Raw genomic sequence first — 20,202 nt, 5'->3', positions numbered from 1 at the left:
AAGTCTTCAACTATCAGGCTCATTAAACTGGAGACTGAAGTTATCTATGTCAGAAATAGAGCATGTCTTGAGGACAACTTTCCTCTATTTGCTCTTTAGAAGGAGGTTTTAGACTAATAATCTCCTAACCTTTATGGTCAAATTCTGCCTCTCCTTCACTTAATAAGTAATTTTAGATAGTATGACATTAAGATTCTTCTCTTCTGGATTCTAGCTGAGCTGAATTACACTGGCAATTCTTGTTATTCAGATTTCTAACTATTATTCTATGAGGTTACCTACATGGCCCATTAAAAAAGAAACAGCCCCAAACAAAACAAAAACTGAAAAGATTCATTCTTTTCCATCTTCAATCTGAGACTTGAGGGTACAGAGTATTTTTTTTTCTTTTTCTGAGTCAATAATTTAAATCAACAGTATAAAGCAAGACCAGGAGCATATGATTGTATCTACATATTATTAGAGCATGGAAAGACTGGTAGCTTGATGCAACTCCTTGATACATGAATATAACATATCATTGTAGATTAAAAACAAAACAAAACAAAATGGAGATATAAGGTTTAATGTCAACTTTTAAAAGTCTGACATACATAGGTACATATGTTTGCACTCGATTTTACTCTTTTCTAAAATTATTGTAATTTTAGTATATTTTATCTTTTGTTATATTTAATATCTATTAAAATATCACTAAGCCTGCTGATATAATTTTGCTGAATTTTCCAAAGGCATGTGTAATATTAATAGATTATAACAACAGAAATTCTTCATTATTAACTAACCACTCTAAAATTTTTTAAATTAAGTATCATATTATAAAGGATAATTCTAGGGACTAGGAATACACATTTTAAAAAAAGTCTGGGAGAAGAATTTGAAGATGGAGTCTTTTTTTTTATTATATATATATATATATATATATATATATATATATATTTTATAATATTATCCCTTGTATTCATTTTTCCAAATTACTCCCCCTCCCTCTATTCCCTTCCCCCGACGACAGGCAATACCATACATTTTACATGTGTTACAATATAGTCTAGGTACAATACATGTGTGTGAATATCACTTTCTTGTTGCACAATAAACATTAGAATCCGAAGGTATATGCAACCTGGGCAGACAGATATTAGTGCTAACAATTTTCATTCCCCTCCCAGTGTTTCTTCTCTGGGTGTAGCTACCTCTGTCCATCATTGATCAACTGGAAGTGAGTTGGATCTTCTTTATGTTGAAGATTTCCACTTCCATCAGAATACATCCCCATACAGTATTGTTGTTGAAATGTATAGTGATCTTCTGGTTCTGCTCATTTCACTCAGCATCAGTTGATTTAAGTCTCTCCAGGCCTCTCTATATTCCTCCTGCTGGTCATTTCTTACCGAGCAATAATATTCCATAACCTTCATATACCACAATTTACCCAACCATTCTCCAACTGATGGACATCCATTCATCTTCCAGTTTCTAGCTACAACAAAAAGAGCTGCCACAAACATTTTGGCACATATATGTCTCTTTCCGCTCTTTAGTATTTCTTTGGGATATAAGCCCAGTAGTAGCGCTGCTGGGTCAAAGGGTATGCACAGTTTGATAACTTTTTGGGCATAATTCCAGATTGCTCTCCAGAATGGCTGGATTCTTTCACAACTCCACCAGCAATGTATTAGTGTCCCAATTTCCCCACATCCCCTCCAACATTTGTCATTATTTGTTCCTGTCATCTTAGCCAATCTGACAGGTGTGTAGTGGTATCTCAGAGTGGTCTTAATTTGCATTTCTCTGATCAGTAGTGATTTGGAACACTCTTTCATGTGAGTGGATATGGTTTCAATTTCTTCCTCTGAGAATTGTCTGTTCATATCCTTTGACCATTTATCAATTGGAGAATGGTTCGGTTTCTTATAAATTATGGTCAGTTCTCTATATATTTTGGAAATGAGACCTTTGTCAGAACCTTTGTTTTTAAAAATATTTTCCCAATTTGTTACTTCCCTTCTAATCTTGTTTGCATTAGTATTATTTGTACAGAAACTTTTTAGTTTGATGTAATCAAAATCTTCTATTTTGTGATCAATAATGATCTCTAGTTCTCCTCTGGTCATAAATTCCTTCCTCCTCCACAAGTCTGAGAGGTAGATTATCCTCTGTTCCTCTAATCTATTTATTATCTCCCTCTTTATGCCTAAATCATGGACCCATTTTGATCTTATCTTGGTATATGGTGTTAAGTGTGGATCCATATCTAATTTCTGCCATACTAATTTCCAGTTTTCCCAACAGTTTTTTCCGAATAATGAATTTTTATCCCTAATGTTGGAATCTTTGGGTTTGTCAAAGATTAGATTGCTATAGATGTACCCTTTTTTGTCCTTTGTATCTAATCTGTTCCACTGATCTACCGGTCTATTTCGTAGCCAATACCAAATGGTTTTGGTGACTGCTGCTATATAATATAGCTTTAGATCAGGTACACTTAGACCACCTTCCTCTGAGTTTTTTTTCATTAGTTCCCTTGCAATTCTTGACCTTTTATTCTTCCATATGAATTTTGTTGTTATTTTTTCTAGGTCATTAAAATAGTTTCTTGGGAGTCTGATTGGTATAGCACTAAATAAATAGATTAGTTTGGGGAGTATTGTCATCTTTATTATATTCGCTCGGCCTATCCAAGAGCACTGAATGTCTTTCCAATTATTTAAATCTGATTTTATTTTTGTGGCAAGTGTTTTGTAATTTTTCTCATATAATTCCTGACTTTTCTTTGGTAGATGGATTCCCAAATATTTTATACTCTCAACATTTGTTTGGAATGGAATTTCTCTTTGTATCTCTTGCTGTTGCATTTTGTTAGTGATATATAAAAATGCCGAGGATTTATGTGGATTTATTTTGTATCCTGCCACTTTGCTGAAATTTTGAATTATTTCTAGTAGCTTTTTAGCAGAGTCTTTGGGGTTCTTTAAGTATACCATCATGTCATCTGCAAAAAGTGATAGTTTAATTTCCTCATTTCCTACTCTAATTCCTTGAATCTCTTTCTCGGCTCTTATTGCCGAGGCTAGCGTTTCTAGTACTATATTGAATAGTAATGGTGATAGTGGGCAACCTTGTTTCACTCCTGATCTTACTGGGAAAGGTTGCAGTTTATTTCTATTGCATATTATGCTTACTGACGGTCTTAAATATATACTCCTGATTATTCTAAGGAATAATCCATTTATTCCTATACTCTCAAGAGTTTTTAGTAGGAATGGATGTTGGATTTTGTCAAATGCTTTTTCTGCATCTATTGAGATGATCATATGGTTCTTATTAATTTGATTATTAATATGGTCAATTATATTAATAGTTTTCCTAATATTAAACCAGCCCTGCATTCCTGGAATAAATCCTACTTGATCATAGTGTATTATCTTGGAGATGATTTTCTGAAGTCTTTTTGCTAATATCTTATTTAAGATTTTAGCATCAATATTCATTAAGGAGATTGGTCTATAATTTTCTTTCTCAGTTTTCGATCTACCAGGTTTGGGTATCAGTACCATGTCTGTGTCATAAAAGGAGTTTGGTAGGACTCCTTCACCCCTATTTTTTCAAATAATTTATATAACATTGGGGCTAATTGTTCTTTAAATGTTTGGTAGAATTCACATGTGAATCCATCTGGCCCTGGGGATTTTTTCCTGGGGAGTTGATTAATAGCTTGTTCTATTTCTTTTTCTGAAATGGGACTATTTAAGCAATTTATCTCCTCCTCTGTTAATCTAGGGAGCCTATATTTTTGGAGAAAGTCATCCATTTCACTTAAGTTATCAAATTTATTGGCATAAAGTTGGGCAAAGTAACTCCTTATTATTTCTCTAATTTCCTCTTCATTGGTGGAAAGATCCCCCTTTTCATTTGTAAGACTATCAATTTGATTTTCCTCTTTCTTTTTTTTGATCAAATTTACCAAAGGTTTATCTATTTTATTGGCTTTTTCATAAAACCAACTCTTGGTTTTATTTATTAATTCAATAGTTTTTTTACTTTCAATTTTATTGATTTCTCCTTTTAATTTTTGTATTTCGAGTTTAATTTTTGGTTGGGGGTTTATAATTTGGTCTTTTTCTAGCCTTTTAAGTTGTAAGCCCAATTCGTTAATCTTCTGATGGAGTCTTTTTTAAAAAGAAAAACAAAGAGGTCAGTATCATTGGAAATCAGAGTAGATGGCAAAGTGTAAGATATTAGAAGCCTGGAAGGACTTTCATATTCAAAATATAGGCTTAGAACACCAAAGTTGGGATTTTATAATTGATCCTGGGGAAGATATGGAATCACTGGAGTTTACTGAGTTAAGGGTAGAGAAGGTTGACAAAATCAAACCCTATGCATCAATATAAATTACATTTATAGAATGTTTTTCATATTTCCTGAGCATATTCACATCTACTATCTTATTTACCTATAAAATAATTATGGGAGGTTAATGTGCATTACTCTAGTTTTAAAATAGGGATACATATGCTCTATAAGTTAAGTAATTTGCTCCATCTCATTTAATTCAGTTTAGTTTTCTTTCTACATCACTATAGTAATTTATCTCTTATTAATCTTGATTTGTAATATTTTCTTATATCAGCCACATTGCATGTGGTTTTCAATATTATTTTTTGTTTTCATTTAGAACTGAGAAATAAGACATCTATGAAGCTCCAATGTGCTAGCATTGAAGAAATAAATGTCAAACCACTAAGATATCATTAAAAATAATTCTCAAATCATATAAAATTGAAATAAATATGGACACTTACAAGAATCAGGTTTGGATCCACATTTACTCACTTCTTTTGCACCTGATACAAGCATTTATTTTCTTTTTTTCAATAGTATTTCAGAATTCATTTTTATGAGATTTTGTGTTCTAAATTTTTTTCCCCTTCCTCCTTTACCTCTCCCCTCTCCAACACAAAAAACAATCTGATATAGGTTAAACATTTGCAATCCTTTTAAATATTTTCTATATTTGTCATGTTGTGCAAGAAAAATAAGATAAAAAAAAAACCTAGAGAAAGAAAAAAAGCACACAAACAAAAAAGGTGAAAATGCTATCAAGCATTTACTTTTTAATGGGTACTTATTTTTTAATGAGTATTCACTTTAAATTTTGATGATCATGAGTTAAGAAAGAGGAGTCATACAGTGTTATTATAAGCTGTCTTCAGGATTAGTCAATATAACCTGAAGGAAGCACTGAACTGAAAAGATGTTTCTACCTACATCTGGGTTTATGCTTTATTATTTCCACCATTCTCCCAGCTACTTTAGAAACAAAACAGACTTTGAGTGACAAGTATATTGGCTTTTGTGAACTTACTCTACATGCAAATTAAATTCCTAAAACTTGTTGGCACATTATCTAAAGAGTCACTTCCAGAATATTTGATTTTTAATGACTGTCATTCATCAAATTGACATATTTCAGTAGGCAAACTAGAATGTGGATAATAAAAGTTATCATTGCACATTTGTCTGAAAAACAGTTGGACAGAAGGCAAACCTTTGTGCCCAAAAGCAACCATTTGTTTTTTTCTAAATGAGTTGTTAGATTTTCCCTGAAGCATGAAAACTACAAGAAGAGCTCTGAATGTTAAGTGAACAGTTGAATGCCTTGAGAAATTTAATTGGAAGGTGATCCAAAGAACTTGATTTTGTGTGCCAGTTGACTTCTAGGTATTGAAGTAAAATTAAAATTAAAATTAATTAATGTCTAAATCCTGAGGCAAATTCAGTGGTGTTGAGGGAGTTCACCTGGAGTTTGGGAAAGCCTTAGGGTCTTACCTTACCCTATATGTAAGCACAGTGCTGCTGATTCAGGAAATCTTTCATGAAAAGCAACTTGGAAACACACTAGATAGATCATGGGATTTGGAGTCACTTAGATGTGAAGACAAATCTTGCCTAAAGTACTTAAATCCCTGTGTGACTCTGGGCAAGTCAATTAACCACTTTGTATTTTAGTTTCCTAATCTGTAATATAATAATAGTAAGACCTATCTCCCAGGGTTGTCATGAGAACAGAAATGAGGTAAGGTGCTTTAAAAATGTCAACCTGAAATAAAGAAATCAACCAAAGTAGCAAAAACTAAAATCTTTAATAGAGGCAAGAGCATTGCAGGTTGGGGCTCCTGGAGTACTTGAGGAGGGGGATGAACAGGGCATTCTTATAGAATACCAGGGTGGGGAATGGTTTTTGGAATAGTGCAGTTGCAGGGATAAAATAGCCTCTGAACAGTAGTTCTCAAGCATAGCAACAAGAAGTGTACAAAGAAAGGAAAAGTTTCTCAGGCAGTTTGTTCTTCAGACAGTTCTTGGCTCTAGGGCCCAGCTAGGTCAGCTCATAGCTAGCTGCATTCATAAGTTCATTCTTTAGATCAAGATGAATTCCAACACTTTTCAATGGAGGCTTTGGGAAATTCCCTGTGCTGCTGACCCCTGTTTCCAGTAGCAGAAAATAATCTAGAATAGCACTCATTAAGGCTGGATCTGACCTACGTCACATTTAGTATGAAAATACAGTTTACCTAAAAATACCATAATAGTGATATAGTTAAGACAATATTTAAAAGGTAAAAAAAAGGTTAAAATCATATAAATGTGCTTTAAAACAAAAAATAAAACAACAAAAAATAACAAAAACCATCGGATAGTAATAAAACAAATTCTAGTTGAATGTTCTATTATGAAACAAAATGTTCTTCCTACACATACTTCTCTGCCTTTCTTTCTTTCTTTCTTTTTTTTTTTTTTACTTCTCTGCCTTTCTAACAACACAAATTTGTAATACTTTTTTTGTGCTTATTACTGTTAAAAAACCTGTTTTTAATAAAAGACATTTTGTTTTACTAAAGTGCTTGCTCAACTGCATATTAATGAAATACAAATAAACACACAGAGACAGCATAGTATTTGAATGCCCAGAGTTTGAAAACTCAAAATGTCTGTAAAGCTTCCAGAAAAAAAAATAGGATAAATCAGGGCAACTTAGTCTCTTCTCTGATTCACTAAAAGAACCTTTCTCTTTAAACAGTGAGATCAATTGGTCCATTGATTGATATGTTGACAGGAGCTGTTGGGGGCGGGGGTGGGGGGAGAGGAGGGCAATCTCCTTTGGCAAGAAGACCTTACAAAGAATTACAGTGCATGGGGAAGGAGTAAAAGAGAAGAGTAATTCACTCCCCTCATCCATTTCATCAGTCCATCATATCTTTAGAGCTCAGATAGCTATCTTGATTTCTGAGAGCATCTCCTATGTATGATCCTGTGGAAATTCTCCTCTTAGGTGTTCGGGAATAGATTGATTTTCAGAGTGACTTCTTCTAATAGATCTACTCTTCTGGTTCAGGTCACTTGTAGAGAATCCCTTATTAAAATCTTTGCAAAGAATGCTTGTGACAGCCCTCTTTGTAGTGGCCAGAAACTGGAAACTGAGTGGATGCCCATCAATTGGAGAATGGCTGAATAAATTATGGTATATGAATATTATGGAATATGATTGTTCTGTAAGAAATGACCAACAGGATGATTTCAGAAAGGCCTGGAGAGACTTACATGAACTGATGCTGAGTGAAATGAGCAGAATCAGGAGATCATTATATACTTCAACAGCAATACTGTATGATGATCAATTCTGATGGACGTGGCCTTCTTCAACAATGAGATGAAGGAAATCAGTTCCAGTAGAGCAGTAAGGAACTGAACCAGCTACACCCAGCGAAAGAACTCTGGGAGATGACTATGAACCATTACACAGAATTCCCAATCCCTCTACCTTTGTCCATTTGCATTTTTGATTTCCTTCACAGGCTAATTGTACACTATTTCAAAGTCCGATTCTTTTTGTACAGCAAAATAACTGTTTGGACATATATACATATATTGTATTTAATTTATACTTCAGCATATTTAACATGTGTTGGTCAACCTGCTGTCTGGGGGAGGGAGTAGAGGGAAGGAGGGAAAAAATTGGAACAAAAGGTTTGGTGATTGTCAGTGCTGTAAAATTACCCATGCATATAACTTGTAAATAAAAAGCTATAATAAAAAAATAAAATCTCTTGCAAAATAGATCTCAATACAGTTTAATACAGTCACTTTAATTTTGCTTTGTTAATAAGATGTGATAGAAACTACTTCAAACTTTATGGCTCTAATCCTATTAATAATAGAATTATATAAAGACTATCAAATTAGGAACCTTTTAAAATTTATTTATTTAAAAGAAATATGAAATAGAAAAAAAACCTAAAGATAAAAAGATAGAAAAAAGGAAGAAGAAGGAGATTAATAATGATTCTTCAGAGAATTCTCCCTTGGATATTTTCATATTAGGAATGCTGTATTTGCTTAGTGCTTAGAACACCTGCATTTAATTGCTTTTGTCTCAAGGCAGTTCATCAAGTCTGCCAAAGGTCATAGTTTTTATAAGGAGGAAATAGTGGGTTCCTACTAAAGCATATCTAGTTGGTTTCCATTCTGATGTCACATAATCAGGGCAATGCTAGGCAATGGCTTATTCAAGCAAATAGAAATTTTAAATATGGGAAAGTCAAGTTTTGAGAAAAATGACTGAGTGGAGGTGTTGAGCAAGAAAAACAGGAAGTATGCCCATTATTCAGATCAGAGAGGGCAGAGTAGGTCAGAGAATTCCAAGCTCTCCAGATTTCTCACACAAACAAGACAAAAGGTGAATGTCGAGCAGCTAAAAATAAATAGGAGCCAGGAATCTGAGTTGGGGAAGATACAGGGAAGCTCTGCTGATAGAAAATGCCAGGTTCAGCTGGGCTGCTGAGTTACCTGCTAGAAGGAACTAACACTTACCTGGTGAGTGAGTGCAGAAGCAACAGGGCAGGAATGCTGTTTACTCTGGGCACTTACAGGAAGGTGAAATTCTTGGTTTTGGGTTCCAGGCCAGAGGGGAGAACTGAAGAAGAACCTGAGGCTAGAGGCATACCCAACCCTCAGGATGAAAAGTGATTAATTAAGAAGATTTTTTTTTTTTTAATGAATAGACAAAGGAGAAAGAACCCAAACATAGAAAGTTACAGTGGGAATAGGGAAGACTGTGGATATTAAAGTAAAAAAGCCTCTCTTACCCAAAAGAAGAACATAAAATAGTCATTTGCCTCAAAAGAATCCATAGAAGAACTCAAAAAAATATTTTAAAAATCTAATGAGAGAGCTGAGGAAAAATAAAAAAAATAAAAAAGAACAATCCAAGAAAAATAAGAACATTATAAAAAGAAAGTCAGCCTATTAGAATAGGAGATCTAATCTTCAACATAGAGAAGAGCTAATCCAATTCCAATTGATCCATGATGGACAGAATCAGCTACACCCAGAGAAGGAACACTGGGAAATGAGTGTAAACTGTGAGCATTTTTTGTTTTTGTTTTTCTTCCCAGATTATTTTTACCTTCTGAATACAATTCTTCCTTTGCAACAACAACAACAACAAAATTCGATTTTGCACATATATGTTGTACCTAGGATATACTATAAGATATTTAATATGTATGGGAATGCCTGCCATCTAGGGGAGGAGGTGGAGGGAAGGAGGGGAAAAATTCGGAACAGAAGGAAGTACAAAGGATAATGTTGTAAAAAAAAATTACCTATGCATATGTACTGTCAAAAATGTTATAATTATAAAATTAATAAAAAATAAAAAAGTAAATAAATAAAAAAGAAAGAAAAGGAGATCTAGAGTCTTAAGAGAAAAATGATTCTTTGAAAAATAGAATTGGAAAATGAGAAGCCAGTGAAATTATGAGACCAATAAATAATAAAACCAAAAATAAAGAATGAAAAGACAGGATGTAAGACATCTCATAAGACAAACAAATTTGGAAAACTGATTAAGAAGAGAAAACAGCAGAATAATTGGACTACTTGAAAGCTAGGAGCAAAATAAGTATCTGGAAACAATAATACAAGAAATAATTAAAATAATCCTTACGAGTTAGAACAAGAGTAGAAAGTAGTAATATTAAAAAAAAATCACTGATCACCACTTGAAATTTTCATTCTTCCCCCGACCTTCATGATTGTTCCTAACTTAACTGTTCCTATCCTTATCTAAATCAGATACTTGATTTGAACTACTGAAAGAATTTACGAGGATGTGACTTATAAAATGAGCTCTTCTGGTTAAATTTTGTTTTTTTAATCAATGAAGTTATGCAAGCTGAGGCTAAAAGTGCCTCTTAAATTAAACATTTCATATCTGGTTTTTGTATATTTTATTCTTCACCTCAAATTCAAGTCCCATAAAGGGAAGAAACTTCAGTTTATTACCTATTACTGCTTTGTGATGTAAGTTAGCAATTTGTTATATTCTATATTTAGGAAATTCAAATAACAACCAGCCCTCTTAAATGGCATGATTTATGAGAGGGTGAACAATATAGTTGCATATATAAAGTTCTGAATTAAATTCTTAAGACTTCTTATTAGAACATGACCAAGGCCTTTGTATTCCGTTAGAAACATTTATTCTTGATATGTATAATAATCTGATCTTGTTATTTTCTCAAAAAAAGTTCACCCTGGCTTTTAATTTATTTACTCTTCTTATTTAATCTAGCTGCTCATTCATTGGAAGGATGAGATGGTCCTAGGAATCTAATCTTATATAGGGGCACATAAGTAACAGTACCCTTTGTGGGTAGGTGACTTAGGCCTAAATTTATGACCACAAAAATGAATTTATCTAAGAGATGGTTACTTTATTCCAATTATAACAGAAAGCTATAATGGGGTATAAGTAAGTAATTCCATGTTGTATCAAATGAGTTGTTTACAGTCAAACATATACAGTTTTACCAATTTCAAATGAAAGAGATAATATAGCCACATAGAACAAAGCTCACAAATTCTTTTTAAATCCTTGTATAATTTGCTTGCATATCAGTGCATGCTCTATACATATGTTAATTCCACATTAAATAATATATCTAATAAATCTAAATAGAATTGGATTTCCTCTTGGGACAATACAAGATAATTCAAAAGCTACTTTCTCTAAAAAACTGAAGACAATGTTTCTGAGTTAACTTTACAAACAGTAGAATAATATCCTAAATTCACAAAATTCTTACATTAGTGTCTAGTTATTTCCATACCACTATGAGATATTTGGAAGACCTTATCTTATACATAAATATACAATTAGTAACAGGCAAATGACAAGCCCAAATACTCATCTACTTAGCTGTTTAGAATATAGAAAGAATTATAATTTCAGGCTGAATAGCTTAAGTCTCACATACCTGAAACTTATTATATAGTAGTTAAAACATGCTCTAGCTAACTTGTTTTGGGTTTTTGATTAAATATAATTCTCCTTTATCATTCAGAGGTTTTTTGTGTGTACTTACTGGAGGGTTTGTTTATTTTTCAGGTTTTAAATTTTTTTAGTGTTTCTTTTCAACTATTCATGTTTTTAGGTATATAATTACTTAGGCTAAATTCCAAAAAAGTTTACTATTTAATCAAACTAGGGATGATGACAATTACAAAATATGAAATAAATTTGGTCATGTGAAATTAAAAAAATTTTGCTGAAATAAAAGTATACATTTAGGAATGGTTAACTAGAGAAAAAGGTATCACACTTCTTAGTTATGATTTCAGTGTTTTATATTAATATTTTTTCAAAAACTAGAATTGGTTTTGTTTATCTGATATTTTTGGGATTCCAACTTATTCTATTTCTCCTCTAATTTTAAAGATTTTTCTCCTATGCTTATTTTTGGTTTATTTATTGGCTGTCTAATTTACTTACATGCTTTCTTTCTACTTTATTAATAAATGCAGCATTGATGTTATAGATTTTCTCCTGAAGATTGTTTTATCTCTGGTTTAGAAATTTTGATGAAACATTACATTTTTCTTGAGATACTCTATCAAGATGAAAAAGATTTTTTGAATTCTCATATGCCAAAACAAGCAAAACAATTGGAAAAATGTTTTTAATCAATGAAAGATTTCTTAATAACCACAAATAAAGTTTCCTCATCTCCACACTCTTACCCACACAAATTAAGGAGGTTGGGTCTTATAATTATTTGTTTGGGTAAGGGAGATATGCCTTTACTAAAGCATAGCACAAGGGCAAAAAAGGTAGATCAGACATTGTCACAGCATTAGAGTTAAAAAGAACAAATAACATTTCAACTCTGTGTCAACAGTAAGGGAATTGAGGACCAAAGGGGTTGTCATTTACCTGATTTCACTGGTAATTACTATATTATGATATATTAATTCACCATGTTAATTACACCTGTTAAAATGTTACTTTAAGGTATCTACTTTGGGGGGAGAGAGAGGAGTTGTCTCTAATGTGCGATAGCTTTGTAGTTGACAATTAATAAGAATACAGAATATAAAAAGAATAGGAATATGGGGACAGCTACATGGTACAGTGGATAGAATGCTGGGCTTGAAGTCAAGAAAACCTGAGTTCATATCCAGTCTCAGATATTGCTCTGTGACTATGTGCAAGTCATTTAACCCTGTTTGTTTCAGTTTGTAAAATGAGCTGGAGAAATGTCAAATCACTCCAGCATCTTTGCCCAGAAAATCCCAATTGAAGTCACAAAGAGTCAGACACAACTCAAAAACTACTGAATAACAACAAGAAGTACTGAAGTTGTTTTAGTTATTAAACAGCTTTATAGAATTCAGTGACTCTATAAGTCACAAAATAAATCTGATTTGCAATACAATTTAAAAAAATTATACTGCCAAATAAAGTATTTCTACAAGGAATGGTTAGAGATTTTGATGCTTTCCCTCAAAAGGCTATTACACTTAGTTTTATGAAAACAAATATGCAAAATTTAAATATTTTTAAGCTAAGTCTGCAAATAAGAGTCTTCATATCTTTTTTCCCAGTTTCTTTGTTCAGAAAGTAAAATGGACTTTCTAGAGATTAGATACATTTTCATCCTCTACTCTGAATTTCAGTTAAAGAAAGTTTCAAATTATATAACAAAATCAATTTTAGAGTTGATAGGGGGAGGAAATCTTTCTTCATAGATTTTGTGATTTGATTTGCAGGTTTTTATGTACAATGTAGAATTAGCATACATCACAGGAACATGCAAGACTTAAAGTTGGAGTCATATTTTATTTTCACTTTAATTTAAATGGGAAAGCAAGAGAACTTGCTTTGGCTCTATGTTTCTAATAACATTATTAGAAATGTTGACTCGTCTGCTACTAAACTGCTCCTGAGCATCCATCTTAATAGCAATAATATTGCCTAGTAAGATAAATTAATATATTCATTATGTATACTATCATATGCATGGTTTCCTTCAGCTTTTTCCCTTCAAATTTGATCACTGAAATAATTATCCTTAAATATTCTCTACTCCCCCACATCCATACACATAAGACTATATAGTAATTAACTCTAACTAACAAATGACTTGTACTAGTTTTTATAAGAAGGCTTGTTGATGGAATAGATTGATTATTAGAATCCAACTAAAGTTATGTAAGGTTATTTTTTCTCATTTAATAGATTTCAATTAGTAAGATTCTTCATAAAATCCCCATTATGCATGACTACTTTTTATTTATATAAGATAATTTAAGAAGCTATTTTAAATTAAATTTCCCAGTTGTTTTTTTTTTTTTTTTTATTTTGTTTTGGTTTTTTTTGAGGATGTCCTCTTTTATTCTCATGTAGCTACTTTATGTATTACAGCTACAAGTAGTCTGTGCCTCTGAAAGCCCTAGCTAATGGTGGCATTTTCTCAAATAAGATTAGTTCAAGATTTAAGGATTCTGTTCATAATTTCTCTAGATACATATTACAAATACTCTTCCTGGTGCTTTCAATTCAGAGCACTGATGGCAGAGTCCACCAGAGTCCTCCCAGAAGACAATCAGCTATCTGTCCTGCAGCATAAGTAACATTTATACTTTTTCTGTTTTACCAGGAGAGGGGGTGGTGGTGACTACAGCTGTGACCCTTAATCCTACAATGTCTTTCAGTGGCATGAATATAGGAGAATTCTTTAGGCCCATTACAAAATAAAACAAGTTGATATCTTTCAAATTTACCCAATCCAAACTGTGATTAACCCAAGTGAAGAAGCAATGTTGTGAAAATTGATGTTTTTCAGTGTGTTAATTCTTTTTTTTTAAAATTAAAACTTTAAATTTACAAAACATATTCATGGGTAATTTTTTCAACATTGATCCTTGCAAAACCTTTTGTTCAAAATTTTCCCCTCTTTCCTCCCATCCTCACCCTTAGCTGGCAGGTAGTCCAATACATGTCAAATATGTTAAAATACATGTTAAATCCAATATATATATATATATATATATATATATATATGTATATATGTATATATTTAGTATGTTAATTTTTATTTCATACTGACATTCCATTTTTGCCAGTCCCTGTCTCTTTTCCTTCTAATCTAGAAATAAATCAGAGCCTTCCAGGAAGGATAAAATGAAGGAACGTCAGCAATATCTCCAATTTTTGCTAGATAGGGGTACAGAAGAGTATGCTCTATCTTCATCTGGGTACCATTGGACTTTAAATCTGCTTCTCTATTTACTCTTGACACTTCGCTCCTTCAGTCTGAAGAGTTCTAATGCACACTGGTAGCTCCCATCCTTCAATTTCTCCTTGTCCATAGCACAAAACTGGTCCTTAACAAATCTTATCTCTGATTATACCTATCTATCCAGGGACTCAAAGTGGTTCTTCAAGTGACTGAAGCTCCCAGCACAGCCTTCTTGATCTCCTCTTGGGCCTGCCATGTCAGTGTTTCTCTTTGGTACATCTCTTGATGAAGCAGTCTTAGGCACTGACTAATGCTTTTACTCTCTTCTGTGTACCACTTCTCTTCCTCTTAGATAGAAGTCAGCATCTCAGAGAAGGTGAAAAGTTCTAAAGGAAAAGCTTCTTACTTTTCTCCAGTTCCTGCAAGGCTCAACTCAGTTACTGTCACCTCTTCCAGAACCTTAGAAAAGTGCTTAAAGTTGATATAGATGGTATTTGGCAGCATGTGTGAGTGGGATTTGGTAGTGTATTTTTAGAGATGAGTTATCTACAGCTGTCGACTCTCTGGATTCTTGTTGCTGTCCTGATTTGGAGCAATTCTATTCTCAATCACCTTTAATCCATAAATGCTGCGGACTCTAGTCAGTGGTCTTCCTTTTCTTGGGGTCTTTGACAAGAAATTAGTGGATGAAGTCCTTGCCCAGTTTATTAGTATTACTGAAATATTCTTCGTAATAGCTGAAATGTTGGTGAGTGTCTCCTGCTTGTTTTCACTCAAAAATGGATTGATCACATTTTTGTGTATGTCTGTTATCCTTCATAATTAAAGAAGATCAAAGTGATATTAAATTGTTAGGTTCAATTTACTGTGTGTCTAACTATGACTGATCAGACTAATATGAGCTCAGAAGGCTCTACCACAGGGTAAGCATAAAGTCTATATGAACATTTCAAATACATCTCACATGTCTTTTGAGCTACTGCAATTATGATTTGTTTCTGTAGCCTGGCTCCTGTTTTGATATAGGTATGCCATACTGGGTAGTCTTTTGCCAGTCTCATAATCAATTCCAAGGTTCTTCAGAGGGTCCTTCTATCACTTCTGACATTCATGTCAGTGCTTTCTTTATATGGATTCTCCATAAAATAGTCTTTTAGGCAAATGTATGTTTGGATTTGAACATTGTGGCCATCCCATTGGAGTTGCACTCTCTGAATAGTGTTTGAATGCTTGGCAGTTCAGTTTAAGAAAGGACCCCAGTGTCTAGTACCTTATCTTGCAAGGTGATCTTCAGAATCTTCTTAAGGCAATTCAAAGGGAAGCAATTCAATTTCCAGGAATGGCACTGTTATACTCTCTAGTTTCAGAGGAATACACAGCAATGAGGTCAGCAAAATGGCTCTGCAGATCTTCATTTTTGGTAGGCAACCTGATATATCTTATCTCCTACATATTCCTTCAGAGCCTACCATACAATGAGCTAGCTCTGGCAATTCATGAGCTAATTCATTATCTATGTGTGCACTTCTCTGGTAATTATACTGCCAAGGTAAATGAACTCATTCTCGGGATTCAAAATTTCTCCATTTGCTATAACCAAAGGTTCCATATATGTATGGTGCAGGGTTGGCTACTGGAGAACTTCTATGTCCTTGGTGTCAGACCAAAATTAGTACAATTTATAGTGATACATATTATGTTGCATTTTAGCCTCAAAGGATGCATTGAGTATACAATCATCTGAAAACAAAACCTTTCGTATCAATTCTCCTTCCACTTTAGGTTTGTTTGTTTGTTTGCTGAGGCAATTGTGGTTAAGTGACTTGCCCAGGATCACACATCTAGGAAGTGTTAAGTGTCTGGGGTCATATTTGAACTCAGGTCCTCCTGACTTCAGGGCTGTTGCTCTATTCATCTAACTGGCACCTAGCTGCCCCCCTCCACTTTAGTTTTGACTTGTATCCTTTTCCAGTTAAATAACTAACCACCAGTGCAGTTGTTAACTTTATATTATTTTTGTTGAAAGCATCTGATCATCATATAAAAAGCATGGGAACAAGTACACAGCCCTGTTTCACTCCATTGGTGACTGAAAATTGCAAAAGCATTGTCCATTATCTAGAATCTGTACAAACATACCATCATGTAAGTAGAGTTCAATACTGATGAACTCCTAGCAAACAAATTTTCCCATGATCTTCTACCAGTCCTGATGATAGATTGTATCAAAGGCTTTAATTGGACTGATGAATGTTGCATACAAACTACTATTCAGCTTTTGGCATTTCTCCTGGAGTTGTTGGCCAGCGAATACCATGTCAACTTGTCAACTATTCCCTGTTCCTTTCTGAAGCCACATTGGTTCTTGCATAAATGGCCATCTTCCAGATGAGAGATCAGGCTATTAATACAGAATGGCAAGAATCTTGCCAGCAATGTCTAAGAGAGAGTTATTTTTGATTTCTGCAAAGTAAAGGAAAATGGAAGCACCCTTGAATTCCCCAGAAGGGGGGATAATCTCTTCTTGCCATATAATTCAGAAGACTTTAGCCAGTTTTTATATGAGCAATGGAACATAAATTTACTTGATAAGCAAAGATGGTTCACCTAGTCAAAATGATTATGTTGATTTTTCTCCCTTGGTTTAATTGTCTGATTAAATAACAATATGAAGTTCAAGAAAAAAAGTTTGGGTTTCTTAAGCAACATGATTCAAGGAAAAGTAGCAGTGTCTAATTTTAATTTTATGAACGGGAAGAGAGACAGCATAGTATAATGGAAAAGATTTTGCTTTTAAAGTCAGAACATCTGACTTTTAATAACAGCTCTGATACTCATCATTTCTGTGATCCTGGCCACATTCTGCTCTAGTTATAGAACGAGGGGACTAAAGTAAATAATCTCTGATTTTTTTTTTCCAGTTCTAAATCTATGATTCTTTGAATTCAGCTACTTTCAGGTTTCTTAGAGGACAAGTTCATGAGCTCTTTAAAGTTGGACACTTGAAAAAGGAAGTTATAGCAGTAGGAAGATGTGAGTGTTTGTAGAAAACTGAGGATGGGCAGGAGTGTTGATGACAAGTAAAGAATATTCTCATTATCGCTGATTAGACCAGAGCTTCCCAATAATTCCATCATGATCAGTAAGTTGATTTTGAAGTTTTGCTTGAGTTGATATCTAAAGCATCTGACAACTATCTTCCCTTTTTCTTACACATTTTAGGCATGGTACAATGAGAATGAGTGTTGAATTTAGAGCCAAAGTGCTTGGGTTCAAATTCCAGCTCAGTTATTTGTCATAAGTATGATCTAAAGGTCACTATTTAACTTGTTTCTCTATATGCAAAATGAAGTAAATGACTTCTGAATTACTTTTCAAATAGATAACTCAAATATGTAACAACTTAGGGAATGTAAATTTGATGACTTGTACTGTCAGCATCTCCCTTGATATTCCTCCTACTCACCAATTTCCCTCCACATTTTTCAATATAGAAATCATAAGCCTAAAGGAAATTAAAAAAAAAAACCCTCAAAACATGACATACTTCTTTCATGAGGAAAAGTTCAGGGACTTATACTGTAAAGAATAAGAAGTGTGACCAACTCAATACCAAATACATTTTACATTATATTAATGAAGATCTATTCTTTTTTTTAATAGTTTTTATTTACCAGATATATGCATGGGTAATTTTACAACATTGACAATTGCCAAACTCCCTGCTCCACCTTTCCCCTCCTTCCCCCCCACCCATGGCAGGCTGACCAATATAGGCTAAACATGTTAAAGTATACATCAAACACAATATATGTATACACGTCCAAACAGTTGTTTTGCTGTACAAAAAGAATCGGACTTTGAAATAGTGTACAATTAGCCTGTGAAGGAAATCCAAAATGCAGATAGACAAAAATGGAGGGACTGGGAATTCTATGTAGTGGTTCATAGTCATCTCCCAGAGTTCTTTCACTGGGTGTAGATGGTTTAGTTCATTACTGCTCTATTGGAACTGATTTGGTTCATCTCATTGTTGAAAATGGCCACATCCATCAGAATTGATCATCATATAGTACTGTTGTTGAAGTATATAACGAAGATCTATTTTTAAAACAGTCACATGTACACAGTGTGATCAATAAGATCATTTTAATGAATCTGATATTGAAGTTGTAATTAAGAATAATAGTTATAACTTTATTGGACATTGCCATTGTTTTCATAGTGAAGATTTGTTTCCAAACTTGAAGACAACTTAATAGCTTCAGTCAACAGAGTACATCTATTTTGTAATATAACACATGTGCTATTTCAATTAACCATTAATAGAAAGAAAAACTAAAATAATAAATGGCCCTCTTAATTTTTCTAATGATTTAAATTCTGTAAGAATTATTTACTAAGAAAAACTCATGACAGTTATAGTACTTGAAAGATTTCCAAATTTCAGGAAGAATAGGATTCACCATGTTTATATGAGAGTAAGAGCAAATGACATGTTCTAAATATAACTTTTTTTTATTCTGCTAATATAAATAATCAGGGAAAATGGCAGCAGTGATATCTTTGATGTTTTAGGGTCATCCATTCAAGATATGGAGGTCCATATCTTGTGCCATTCTTAGGAGTTCTTCTCAGAAATTTTGATTGTGACAGTCTTGACTTCGAGGTATTCATGGAGAACATATTCTCCCCTGGAGAGGAAAAATTCAAAATTGTATTTGAAATATTGAATATGTAAATATATATATACATATATATATACACTATATAATCAATGTCTCAATAGGAATTTGGCTTTTGCATTAATACAGATAAAAGACAGGGTGGTGTAGGAAAAGTCTTGGAGTTAGTAAGGCCAGTGTTAATTCCTTTCTCTGACTCATGCTAGTTATATGACCATAGGTAAACCACTCAATGTCTAAGGGCCTCAGATCTCAAAGAATACAAATTAAAGCTATTATTGATCTTTACCAGTAGAAGATATTTCAACATGGATAATTTCTAATGTTCACAAAGTCTCATTTATGGATTAAACTTTAGGATTAATGCCCTCAGAAACATTTTATCTTTTTAGAAATATTAAGAATAGAAACAACATTAATAGAGGCACTTTTTGTGCCTTTGATTCTTTTCCTATAAAATCACATAAATATTATGGCTTTTTTGGATGCCCAGCTACATTGCTTTAGAAATTGGAAGTTTTAAAAGTGAATGTTGTTATTATAGTTAAGTAATACATGTAATCCATCAGATATAGGGCTGACATCCTAGGAATGTTTTCAAAACTAATTGCAAGGGAATATCTTTGTGAGCAACTAGTGGTGGAGGTAGGGTAAGGAGTGGAGTGAGATAGCAACACAATATAGGGGACAATTGGATAGGGAGAGTGACCAATATGTCTATAGAGAGAATGTTATTCTATGTGCAGTTTTAGTGGATAAATAGGTGGTCTCCTCCCTGTCAAATCTGCTAAGAGCTGTGACCCTGCTCCATCTCTCAGAATCCATATCCTACCTCCAAACTCCTGAGGAAGTGCAGGCTGGCAGCTAGTAAGGCAGAGAATACGGCAATAATTATAACAGGGGAAGAGTAAATACTCTTTTCTTTCCAGATT

At 33.4% G+C, this 20,202-nt stretch overlaps 1 protein-coding gene across 2 annotated transcripts in view; it reads right to left on the bottom strand.

Moving 5' to 3' along the window:
* Nucleotides 1-18,723: 18,723 nt before the first annotated feature.
* The window catches only part of LOC141550611 (aldehyde dehydrogenase 1A1-like), a 42,439-nt gene continuing 40,960 nt past the window's right edge, over nucleotides 18,724-20,202 (bottom strand). For both annotated transcript variants that reach the window (XM_074281431.1, XM_074281432.1), the window contains exon 14: nucleotides 18,724-19,279. In XM_074281431.1, coding sequence (XP_074137532.1) covers nucleotides 19,207-19,279 — 73 coding nt within the window. In that variant the 3' untranslated portion in view covers nucleotides 18,724-19,206. The remainder of the gene's footprint in view (nucleotides 19,280-20,202) is intronic.

Source organism: Sminthopsis crassicaudata, chromosome 1 (assembly GCF_048593235.1).
Source record: "Sminthopsis crassicaudata isolate SCR6 chromosome 1, ASM4859323v1, whole genome shotgun sequence".
NCBI lineage: Eukaryota > Metazoa > Chordata > Mammalia > Dasyuromorphia > Dasyuridae > Sminthopsis > Sminthopsis crassicaudata.
The sequence above is the reverse complement of the archived record's forward strand: the minus strand, read 5'-3'. Positions and strand labels throughout refer to the sequence as shown.